Source organism: Hemiscyllium ocellatum, chromosome 3 (assembly GCF_020745735.1).
Source record: "Hemiscyllium ocellatum isolate sHemOce1 chromosome 3, sHemOce1.pat.X.cur, whole genome shotgun sequence".
Classification (NCBI taxonomy): domain Eukaryota; kingdom Metazoa; phylum Chordata; class Chondrichthyes; order Orectolobiformes; family Hemiscylliidae; genus Hemiscyllium; species Hemiscyllium ocellatum.
Window position 1 is genome coordinate 49,017,006 of NC_083403.1, and position 12,977 is coordinate 49,029,982.

A 12,977-nucleotide genomic window follows, 5' to 3' on the forward strand; every position below is an offset into this window, starting at 1 on the left:
TTCCTCCTAACCTGCACATCCTTGGACTGTGGGAGGAAACTGGAACACCCAGTAAAAATGCACACAGACACAGAAAGAACGTGCCAACACCACACACACAGTCACCCAATGCCGGGTCTCTGACACTGTGAGGCAATGGTATTCACTGAGCGACCATGTCACCCATGATCGTATTATATCCAGCACATTAAATTATTACTTTAAATTTGGAATGTGCTAGTTGTTACATGTTAGAATGCAAGAAATTAAAATCACTTCACAAAACTTACAATGGAAGCACTGACAATATCTTGGTTAGAAATCATCTAACCATGTTGAGATATATAAATGTACATTTCTTTTTTGATCAGAAAGATTTACAAAAAGATGATATTCACTGAAGCCTAAAACCATCATTGTCTCAGACCAAAATATTAAGAAAACCACAAATAAAATTTCTGGATATTCTGTACATTCATCTGATAATAAGAACCTACTTCAATGAACCAGGTAGAAAGTAGTTAGATTATGGAGTTGCTTTAGATGTAGCCACAAGAAAATAACTGACATGCAACCAGCTAAAAAAATACATAAATTATTGTCTGCAATAGGATTACATTTCCTGCTATTTGTCCACTTAGGACCATTTTATCAGTTAGCTTGAAAGGTAGTCTGACCAAATCAGAGATTGTGAGATGGATCTGCCCTTTTAGGTTGCATTATTAAGCACCTGGCAAAGCTCCTCAAGCCTATTCTGTCCGATCTTTATCCAAAAGTCCTACCTTGATGCCAAAATCACTAATACCATTGGCAAGCAAATACCTGTTGGGATCTGCCTTTGTGGAATAGTATGCTGTAATTATTCCATCCATTACATAATTTCTGTTTAGGCACTTCCTGTCTTCTCTCCTGAATCACATGATTCTTATTTTAAGATAATGTCCATTCGTACCAGATAGTTTCATCAGTGGAAACACTTGTCCTCAAAAAAAACTATCACGTCCTTTCAAAATCCTAAATTCCTCAAACAAGTCACCCCCAAGCCCCACTGCATTCTCAGTTTATCCATAGTTCAAGTCTGTCCGCCCTAAAGCATTCTGGCTCCATCTCACTATCAACAGAATCGTAGAATTGTAAAATTTAACCTTTTTCCACTCTGCTACATTTGCTAATTTACCAAACGCCTTACCTCACACTCAGAACAAGTAATAATTTGTTACAATTAAATAGTGTGAACAATGAAGATAATGTTCTCATTCTCTGCACCAAATTCCATGCCATAGCTCCCAAAATGCCATCCCTCTCCCTGGAAGCAGGATGAGATCAAACCGACCTTGGTGTCTCCACTGTACCTAGGTTTGCAATATTTTAGAAAAAACTTGAATTTACTCTTTTTCTGGTCAAAAAATGAATTACCGCATACTGATCTACGTCAAAATTCATCTGCCACTTTTGCCCGTTCAATCTATCAATGTAGCTGGAATTTTATGCTCCCATCTCTACTATTTATTGTACCCTGACCTTTAAAACACTCACCATTTGACCATTTTTTGACTGATACACATAGGTATGCGCCTTACAAACAGAGAGCAAAAATCAGAAAATTTCTGAGCAGCATGGCATGCAGTTCAACATACAGGCTTAGGTTGGTAAATTTCAATAACATTTATACCACGCAATTGCCAGGCAGTAACCATCTACAACAAGAGAACTAACCATTTCCACCGTTAGCTTTTGTTTAAGGCTGCATAATTTCAAGAATTACTATACACAGAAAATTGTGGTGGATCCATTTTCAATGAACTGTTAAACTTAAGTCTGGCATTGAGATCAGAGATGCGGTTTAAAGGGGAGTATCTGGTAAAAATTTTCCAACTTTGTCTAAAAGTCACTGGAAAAATGATCTCACTAAATCTAAAGAAAGTGTATTTGTGGTAATGGTTTCCTTGTGTGTCTGACAGTTATTTTGTGTAAAACTTTTGGTAACTTTCGCCTCGTGTCAACTTAAATACCATTGTGTGCCGGAAATCAATGCTTTCCTTGTGTGATGTCACTTTAAGTTTATAAAAGGACTGATAATTAGTACGCATACTGACAAAATCTCTGAATTCTGCTTCAGTGCAAACCTATATGTCAGCACAAGCACAAGGTATTGTTGCAACATAATGAGGTCACCCAATAAATGAGTTAAAGGCAATGCAAAAGGAACTCTTGCAAATCAAAAAGGAACTCCAGAAAATCAAAAAGTAGCCCTAAAGCAAATTTCAAGAACATTCTTTGGAATAAAAAATATTTTGTGTTCTAAGGATCGCAGATGCAAGGGAACACCACTACTCGCAACAAAATAGTTGGAGAAACGCACCAGGCCTGACAGCATCTATGGACAGAAAACAGAGTTAACGTCTGGATCCTGGGATCCTTCTTCTGAACAGTTTTGAAAAATACGTAGAATCTATTGATGACAATAAAACCATTGTTGAGAGTCAGAAAAAGCCATCTGGCTCACTAACGTCCTTCAGGAAAGAAAATATGTCTCTCCTCACCTGGTCTGGCCTACATGTGACTTCAGAGTCACAGCAATGCAGACTCTCAACTGACCGCTGAAATGGCCAGCAAGCCACTCAGCTGTAACAATTGCTATGAAAAGTCTCAACAAAGAAAGGGAACCAGACAGACCACGCGATACTGACCTAGGCACCATAAATGACAATGGCAAAAACAACCCTATTCTCCGAACATCTGGCTGGTTAGCCCCAAAACTGGGAGAGCTGTCTCACACACAAGTGAAGCGACAGCCTGACACTGTCTATAGGGCATTAAGCCATGAGTGTGACTATGTCTCAGACATCATCACCACCACTATCATTAGATGCATCCTGTCCCACCAGCATGGAGGCCCTGTAGAGGCAGTGGCACAGTGGTAAACAATCGGGAGGTAGTTGTCCCAGGAGTCCTCAATGTTGATCTCAGTCCTCATGAAGGAAACATGGGTAAAGAAAGTACCTGATGATTACTATGTACTGTCCTCCCTTGGCTGTTGAATCAGTTGTCCTCCACGTTAAACAACACATTGAGGAACCACTAAGGGTGGCAGGGGCAAAAAATACATTCTTGGTTAGAGATTTCAATGTTCATCACTGATTGAGCTGGTCAGGTCCTTAAGGACATAGCTGCTAGACTGGTTCTGCAGCAGGTGGTGAAGGAACCAACAAGAGGGAGAAGTATACTCAACCTCACCCCTTACCAATCTGCTGGCTGCAGAGTTGTTAAGACTGTATTGTTAAGAGTGACCACTACACAGTCTTTGTGGAGAAGTCTCGCCTCCATCTTGAGAATACTCTCCATGTTGTGTGGTACTATCATGCTAAATGGGACAGACTTTGAACAGATCTAGCAACTTCAGCCTGGCCACGCATGAGGCACTGTTGACCACTAACAACTGCAGAATTGTACTTCAACACCATCTGCAACCTCATGACCCAGCATATTCTCCCATTCAACCACTACCATCACGCCAGATCAACTCTGGTTCAATGGAGTACACACAGAGCATACCAGGAGCAGCACCAAGCACACCTAAAAATGAGGTGTCAACCCGTTGAAGCTACCAAACAGGAATAACTGTGCGCCAAACAGTATAGGCAAAAGGTAACAGACACAGCTAGGGAATAGCACAATCAAAGGATGAGACCTGAGCTCTGCAGTCCTGCTACATCCAGTAATGAATGGTAGTGGAGAGTTAAACAACTCACTGGAGGAGGAGGAGGCTCCACAAATATTCTCATCCTTAATGATCAAGAACCCCACACATAGGTGCTAAAGATTAAGTATGTGCAGCAATCTTCAGCCAAAAGTACTAACTGGTGATACATCTTGGCTGCTCAAGTGGTCCACAGTATGACACATGTCAATCTTCAACCAAAGTACCAGTAGTACAACTGTAGTGTGGGATTACTTAAGCTAAAATTCACAAACAGTTGTGCTGCAGAAAAGTAAGCATTAATTAAATGCAAAGTCAGCAAGATATATGTATATTCACCTGGCAGGTTAAAACTCACACCTGGGTTTCATAATTTCTGCACTAACATGCCATGCCACAGTTTTATATGCATGATGAAATCCAACATAAAAAAATGCTAACCTGTGGAATTAGCCAAGTTTCATCTTTGACTACAGAATCTTCTCAAAGTTTTGAAATTATATGATGGCTCAGATCATTTGATCAGGATCAGAAATCCTATTTCTGACCCAATCAGACAAAAAAACATATTGACCTTCCTGTCTTTTTTAGAACATAGAACAATACAGCACAGAACAGGCTCTTCAGCCCTCGATGCTGTGCTGAACATGACACCAAATTAAACAAATCCATCTGCCTGCCCTTGTTTCATATAGAACATAGAACAATATAGCGCAGAACAGGCCCTTCGGCCCTCGATGTTGCAATGATCTGTGAACTATTTTCAGCTTGTCCCCCTACTATCCCAAAATTATCCACGTGCTTATCTAAGGATTGTTTAAATCTCCCTAATATGGCTGACTTGACTACATTAACAGGTAGGGCATTCCATGCCCTTACCACTCTGTGTAAAGAACCTGCCTCTGACATCTGCCTTAAATCTATCACCCCTCAATTTGTAATTACGTCCTCTCGTAAATATCTCTCCATTCACTGCATATACATGTGTTTATCTAAAAGTTCCTTAAACGTCCTACCTATCTATCTCCACCACCAGCCCTGGCAGCGCGTTCCAGACTCCTACCACTCTCCGAGTAAAAAATAATTGCTCCTCACATCTCTTCTGAACTTTCCCCTTTCACCTTAAATGCATTCCACTTGGTATTACACATTTCAACTCTGGGAAAAAGATTTTTACTGTCAACCCTATGTATCTCAATTTTACAGACTTTGATTAAATCCGCCGCTCCAGAGAAAACAACCCGTGTTTTTCTAGCCTCTCCTTATAGTTCATACCCTCTAATCCAGGCAACATCCTGGTTCACCTCTTCTGCACCCTCTCCAAAGGATCCTCAACCTTCCTGCAATATGGCGACCAGAACTGAACTCAATACTCTAAGTGTGGCCCAATCAAATTATAAAGCTGCAACATGACATTCTAACTCTTGTACTCAATTCCACAACCAATAAAGGCAAACATGCTGTAGGTCTTCTTTACCAGCTTATCTACTTGCATGGAAATGTGTTACTGGAAAAGCGCAGCAAGTCAGGCAGCATCCAAGGAGCAGGAGAATCGACGTTTCGGGCATGAGCCCTTCTCATTCCTGAAGAAGGGCTCATGCCTAAAATGTCGCTTCTCCTGTTCCTTGGATGCTGCCTGATCTGCTGCACTTTTCCAGCAACACATTTCCAGCTCTGATCTCCAGCATCTGCAGTCCTCACTTTCTCCTATCTACTTGCATGAACCACTTTTTCTGAGCAGTATTCTGTTGTAGGATCCTCCTGACTCAGTACAGTAATCCTCAGAGATAGCAGCGCAAAATCCATGTAGAAACTACACTCTCTTTTCCTCACATTAGCTGCAGTATTCTGGTAAATAAAGAGTTTAAGCGCGCTAAATGTTCTTTTAAGAGCTACAATGAAAAGGTATGTAAGATAAGTGGGTAGAGCACCATAAGAGGTGTAAAACCTGCGCCCATATCTTCCCCCTCACCTCCATCCAAGGCCCTAAAGGACCCTTCCACAAATGGCAGAGATTTTCCTGCACATTCAAATACCTCATCTATTATGTCCGTTGCTCTCGACATGGTCTCCTCTACATTGAGGAGACAGGATGCCAACTCGTGGAACGTTTCAGAGAACATCTCTGGGACATATGTACCAAACAACCCCACTGCCTTGTAGCCAACCACTTCAACTCCCCTTCCCACTCTGCCAAGGACATGCAAATCCTTGGCCTCCTCCACCGTCAAATCCTAGCCACCTGGCACCTGGAGGAAGAACACCTCATCTTCTGCTTTGGGACCTTCCTACCACACGGCATCAATGTTGATTTCACCAGTTTTCTCATCTTCCCTTCCCCTACCTCTTCCCAGATCTAACCCTCCAACACAGCACCACCCTCTTGAACTGTCTCACCTGTCAATCTTCCTTCTCACCTATCTGCTCCACCCTCCACTCCAATCTATCACCATCACCCCCACCTGCTTCTACCTATGGTCATCCAAGCTACCTTCCCCCCCCCAGCCACAGCCCTCCTCCTATTTATCCCTCAGCACCCTTACCCTCCATTGACCCTCACCACATTGCTGATGAAGGGCTCATGCCCAAAACATCAACTCTCCTGCTCCTCAGATGCTGCCTGACTTGCTGTGCTTTTCCAGTGTTACACTTTTCAATTCTGGTCTCTAGCATCTGTAGCCCTCGCTTTCTCCAAGGGCAGTAAGTGTATCAAAGTCAAGGGGCCAGATTGACAGGGAAGCAGAGGGGTCATTGTGTCTGCTGGAGACATTTAAGGGTTTCAGTTATAGTTACCCAAGAGTCAGACAAGTATTTTTACTATCTAACATTGCCCAGCTAACTATCTTTGTAAGCAGGTTAGAACTGTCCAAAGTCACAAACTCCAACTCAGAGTCAGTTACACAGGATCCGAGAAGTAGGGAAATTGTCCATCATAAGTTTAAAGCTCACAAGTAATACCTAGAGAATCTATGCATTGGGACTTCAATACAGTGCCATAGCAAAACCTCAAGTGTTTGTCGGGTCGCTCATCATCTGAAGACCAAAACATCTGGACATATACTTTGCTGTTTCCTTTAGTAAATGAGACGATTAAAACACATATAACCTAAAAGATTCACATACCTACTGTGGATTTCCGTGTAGGGTTTGTACTCTGCATCTTTAATTTTGTTTTTTGTTGGCAGTCCTCAGATAGCAGAAGGTCTAGGGCTTTATGTGCATCATACTGACTATTCAGCACAGCATTGACCATGACTTGATCTGATACAGACTCCCCCAAGACTTCTCGCATTTTATCTAAACAGGAATGAAGACGAGCTGAAACATAAAAAGTATATTCAGTTAGGTTCCTAGTAAACATACAGCATGAAAATCAATATACCACTATGGAAAAAATTAGTTGAGTGGATGAATATTTTTGTTTCTGTGTATTTCAACCCAAATCTTTTAAAAAACTAAATGGCTTTATTATGCAACACATCAGTACACTCATGCATAGCACTTGGAAATAACTCTTTCTACTCACAAAGTTTAAATTCCCATAAAAGCCATTTGGGAAAAATTCCATTATCAAAATATTCCAAGTGGAAGCTGGGCAATTCATGTGGAGTGGAAGATTGTCTCATCCAAAACTCATTCACATCTCAGCTGGACCAACAGTGCCATTGCAGCTTTATTTAGTGTTCCGTAGCTAGGGATAGAATTCTTGCTTCCTGACAGATCAGGAAATCTCCAATGACTTCAATCTATGATGTTGTTAATTTAGAAGGTTAGCTTTATCTAATTCATTTTTTTTGTATTGTCCTCTCTGGGGAAAGGATTTTCTGACAAGTTGAAGGTTTGCAGAGGAGGCACAGCCAATTATCATTCTGAACCCGTGTAAGAACATGCAAAAAAAAGGTTGTGGAAAAAAAAATTTAAAGTAACGTCAACATCATAAAAATTGTCAGGATGCATTATGAAGAAATATGACACCAAGACATTTAACATGATATCGGGGAGATGATCAAAAGCTGGTTCAAGATTTGAGCCCTCTTACAGCACAGTGGTAAAATCCAACCTGCTCCAGAGTGTGCAATAACATCTATGAACAGGTTGATTTGCAATACAAGTTAAAATTTTAGAAGTACCATAAAAATGAGTAAAAGTCAGTGGAGACCTTAGAGAAGAAATTTCAGACTTTATGGTCTAGCATAACAACCAAATTATGGCAATTAAAATCAGTCACGCCCAACAGGCTGGAATTAGAAAAGGAGCACAGAATTCCAAGATGGTCAGATTAGATTACAAAGATTTAGAACAGTGAAATCAGAAAGGCATTTGGAAACAAGGAGAAACATTTTAAAAGCAAGGCATTGCTTAAATTGGAAGCAATGTGGCTTACCTGGTACAGACGTATAGGGTAACTGGGATTTAGTGTGAATCCAAACACAGGTAGGATTTTGGATGAGTTTGTCTTTATGGAAGATACAGAGACTAACCTGAAATTTATTACAGGAATCAACTGTACAAAGAAATGTATATGGTTTTTGGCAGACTCCAGAAATATTATGAAGGTGGAAACTGACCATCTTAATTATGATATAGATGTATTTTCACAAGCTGATTTCAGGGTCAAATATAACATAAATCTTACAGTCAGGTACAGCTTCAGAACATTGCCAGGGAAAGGGATGAACTCAACGACTAGGGAACAGAGTTCATGCTGGGACTGAACACAATGCTTTCAGGAATCACATTATTAAATGCCGGAGATTAATGCTCATCTACTATCAGAAGTTGAATAAGCAGTCTGACAATATAGAGACAGCTAAAGGGGAGAAAGAAGTGTCATCACTGACACACAACTTGAAGAAGCCTCATTCCTGATGAAAGGTTTATGTCCAGAATGTTGATTCTCTTGGCCTCAGATGCTGCCTGACTGGCTGTGCTTTTCCAGCATTACAGCCTTTAAAATGGAAGGTCATGTGTCAAATGGACCTTGTGACTCATTAGTGAGATTCTCATCTCGCTGTTCAACATTTGGTTGGAGAACTGGATTTTCTTGTCTCAGTACAAAGGTTTCAATTTTTGCCAATTTTCCCAACTGACTTACGTGAGCCTTTGAGAGCATTATGCGTGGCATGGTGACTGAGCAGTTAGCACTGTTTCCTCACAGCTCCAGGGACCTGGGTTCGATTCCAGCCTTGGGTGACTGTGGAATTTGCATATTCGCCCCTTGTCTGCATGGGTTTCTTCTGGGTGCTCTGGTTTCGTCCTACAGTCCAAGGATGAGGTGGACTGACCTTGCTAAATTGTCCACAGTGTCCAGGGATGTGCAGTCTAGATGGATTAGCCACAGAAAATGCAGGGTTACAGGGATAGAGGGGGTGGGTCTGAGTAGGATGCTCTTCAGATAGTTGATGTGGACTTAATGGACCAAACGACCTGCTTCTACGTTATAGGGATTCTATGATTCTGTAGCACAATGGCTCACAGAAAGTATACAGATGAGAAAAAGGATTCCTGGGGTACACCAGAGGTAACCATGCTGAAGTGGAATGAGAGACTTTCGCAGACAATTCTCTGGCTATGATTGGATAAATAAGAATGAAACTCGGAAAATGCACTATCATCCAGGTGAACTAAAGAGGAGCATTAGATAAATAAAGAGGGTAGCGTGCTCTACCATGTCAACAAGGTTGCAGAGAGGTTGAGAAGACTGAGGAAAGATGTTTACCCTTCCTGAAAGTAAACGAGGTGGTGGGAACCTGATTGGAGGAATTCAAACGTGGAGTCCTGTGAAAGTCAGGCATGAGTTTGGGAGGTGGCAATGTATTCAGGTTCTTTGGAAAGGGATGTGAGGTTGAAGGTGCAACAAAACTTTGCAAGGACAGACAACAGATTTAAGGCTTGTTTTCTGAGGAGAAAAAGCAATGACAGATTTAAATATTTTACTGTTATTACCACCATAAAAGTCAGGCCAGGTCAACACGGTGGCACAGTGGTTAGCACTGCTGCCTCACAGCACCAGAGACCTGGGTTCAATTCCCACCTCAGACGACTGTCTGTGTGGAGTTTGCACATTCTCCCAGTGTCTGGGTGGGTTTCTTCCGGGTGCTCCAGTTTCCTCCCACAGTCCAAAAATGTGCAGCTTAGGTGAAATCGCCATGCTAAATTGCCCGTATTGTCAGGTGAAGGGGTAAATGTAGGGGAATGGGTCTGGGTGGGTTGCACTCGGCGGGTCAATGTGGACTTGCTGGGCTGAAGGGCCCGTTTCCACACTGTAAGTAACCTAATCTAAATGAGATATCAAAGAAGAGAAAACCATCAACAATATGGAAAGGTTGGATGGCCAGTAAGTGGTGAGTCAGGTAGAGAAAATGTGAAGCAGGTTGCTTCGACAAAATGAACTTAGAGAGGGGAACGGGATAGAAATCAGACAAAGGGAGAATTTTACAACCAATTTAGCCTAGGGGGAAGGGTGATAAATGGCAGAAACAACAGATCAAATGCTCTGAAACTTAGTGCTAAAGAAGTTCATGAGATCTTTGCTTTTGATGTTGGAGATGAAAGTGGAGGATTTGGGAGAGAAGTGTTTAATGCTCCTATTGACAACTAATCTCTACTCTGTGCTCTCCAGAATAGCTCGCTGAAATCACAAGCATATTACATGGGTCAGAAAGCACGCAAGAGAAAAGCCTGCAGCTTCAAACCTACAGAATTCATTAGGAGCTAAGGGACAGAAAGTAGGGACACAATTAAGAACCTTAATTAACGCGATGTTACTATTGGTATCCCCAAGCATTCAATCATACAGGGAGCTCAGAATTTCATTGAATTTATAAATAAGGAAGAGAGTTGCATACAAAAGTTTGCTGACGCCAAGTTAGGTAACACAGTAAATAGCACAAATGACAGCAACAAGTTTCTACTAAATTTAATAGCTCAAATTAATTAAAATCTGTGGCAAATGAAGTTCAACTTTGTCAAGTACGTGATCACCCATTTTGGAAAGGAGGAAGTCACAGTATTTCTGAATGGCAAGCCTAGGAGCAGAGAGATTTAAGGCCGAGTGTAAAATACATAAAAAACATTTCCAACAAGCATAAAAAGGTTCATGAATATTGGACTTTATTCCAATGTGAATGGAAATTATATTAATTAAATAATACCCTGGTTAGACTTGAAAAAGAGCACTGTACTCAATTGAAAGCACAAAACCTCCCAAAGGAAATAATAAAAACAAAACAGGATATTTCAAAGCATCTGAAATAAAAACATACGGTGCGAGAAAATCTCTGCAGGGATTTGAGAACGGAGACCATGATTTGGAGATGCCAGTGTTTGCCTGGGGTGTACAAAGTTAAAAATCACACAACACCAGGTTATAGTCCAACAGGTTTATTTGGAAGCACTAGCTTTCAGAGCACTGCTCCTTCATCAGGTGGTTAACACAAGATAGAAAGAAACTACTCTCTATCGTAGAAGAGTGCAGAACAAGGGAGCACATTCTTAAAATTAGAGCCAATTTTTCAGGTGCAAAGTCAGGAAGCACTCTTTTACATTGGGCTATGGGAATCTGGAACTCTCCATTAAAATTCTGTTGAGGCTAGGTCATAAAATCAAAAAAAGTTGTACGGTCCACTGAGCTTCCACAGCTATCCAATGAGATCACAGTTAATCTGATACACCTCAATTCCACTTTCCTGCCTTTTCCACATAAGCCTCGATTCCTTTACTGATTAAAAATCTACCTCAGCCTTGAATATACTAAATGACTCAGCCTCTATGGTAAAGAATTCCACAGATTACTACCTTCTGGGACAAGAAATTCCTTATCTGTCACAAATGGGAGACCAATTATTCTGGGTTAATGCCCTCTGGGTCTACACCATCCCACAAGGTAAAACAATCTCTCATGCATCTATAGCCCTCTAAGAATCTTTTATATTTCAGTAAGATCACCTCTTATTCTTCTAAACACCAATTAACAGAATCCTAATATACTAAGCCTCTCCTCATAAGACAGTCCCGCCATACCTGGGCTCATTTGACAGCGATATATATTTGATACTTATCAATGAGATAGCAGCATAGGCCTTCAAGGTTGAAGCAAACCATTTAGTTCTTCAAACCTGCTCCACCATTCAATAAGATCTTGAGTGATCTGGTTCAAGCTTCAACTCTGCTTTTCCATCTGCCCCTCCCCATAACCCTCAACTTCTTTGTCAAACGAAAATCTGTCTCAAATAAACTTAAAGACACGACTTCCATTACCTTCTGGGGAAGAGAATTCCACACTCTTATGACAGAAAAATAACTCTCATCTGTCTTCAAAGTTATGCATTTTATTCTTAAGTACGTCTTCTTGTTTTAACTTCCTCCACAAAAGGAAACCATGCTACCCAATGCATTCAAGATCTTTTGTGCTTCAATAAGATGACCTTCATCTTTTAAGCTTCAGATACAGATCTAACCTATTTAACCTTTCTTCACAAAATGTTACTTTATCTCAAGAATATAAAGAGTGCTCCTCCTTTGATTTGCTTTTAAAGCAATTACATTCTTTCTTAGGAGACCAAAACTGTACACACACTCACTAATACACTTTTAACTTTGCAGTAAAATATACCTATTTTCATATTCTATTTCACTTGGAATAATCAAATTTCTATTTGCCTTCCTAATCACTTGCTGTACCAATATATTAACATTGTGATTCATGTACGAAGACACTCAAATCCCTCAATCATCGCGTTTTGCAATGTCTCTCCATTTAAATAATATGCTGCCTTTCTATTCTTCCTTCTAAAGTAGCCAAGCTCACATTTATCCTCATCATACTCCATAGCTCTCAAGGAAACAAATAAGGGTGGATGATATATTTCAGTTGAATTATTTAAGTGAAAACTAGGTCAAAACAGGAAGTTAAGAAAGGAGATGGAGAGAGAAAGTACAAAAATAGAAAGGCAGTTAACATAAAAGTGATCCCAAAATTCTTCTCCTTGTCTGAATATTACATGGATATAAAGAGATTAAGTGGGTCCTTTTAGGGACAAAGAAGGTGATATCTGCTTTTGAGAAGCTGGGCAAGGCAATAATAATTAGTACAGGATAATTCCTTTATCCACAATTCCGGAATCCAAAGTTTTGCGAGTGAAGCTTTTTTCTGTATAGCATGGTTGCTTGACATGCGAACACAAGACCCAACTCCATACCCACTCAACCCATGTCATTCAGATATGGCGTGGCAGCGTGGCCTAGCACTGGGAGGTGTCAATTGTGTTTGCACTAGTCACACGGGTCTGCTGTTTGG

General features: G+C 40.7%; 1 protein-coding gene across 3 annotated transcripts in view; it reads right to left on the reverse strand.

Annotated features, from left to right (window-relative positions):
* hbs1l (HBS1-like translational GTPase) overlaps positions 1-12,977 on the reverse strand; it is a 172,626-nt gene that overhangs the window by 138,962 nt on the left and 20,687 nt on the right. For all 3 annotated transcript variants that reach the window (XM_060849819.1, XM_060849810.1, XM_060849828.1), the window contains exon 4: positions 6,803-6,997. In XM_060849819.1, coding sequence (XP_060705802.1) covers positions 6,803-6,997 — 195 coding nt within the window. The remainder of the gene's footprint in view (positions 1-6,802; positions 6,998-12,977) is intronic.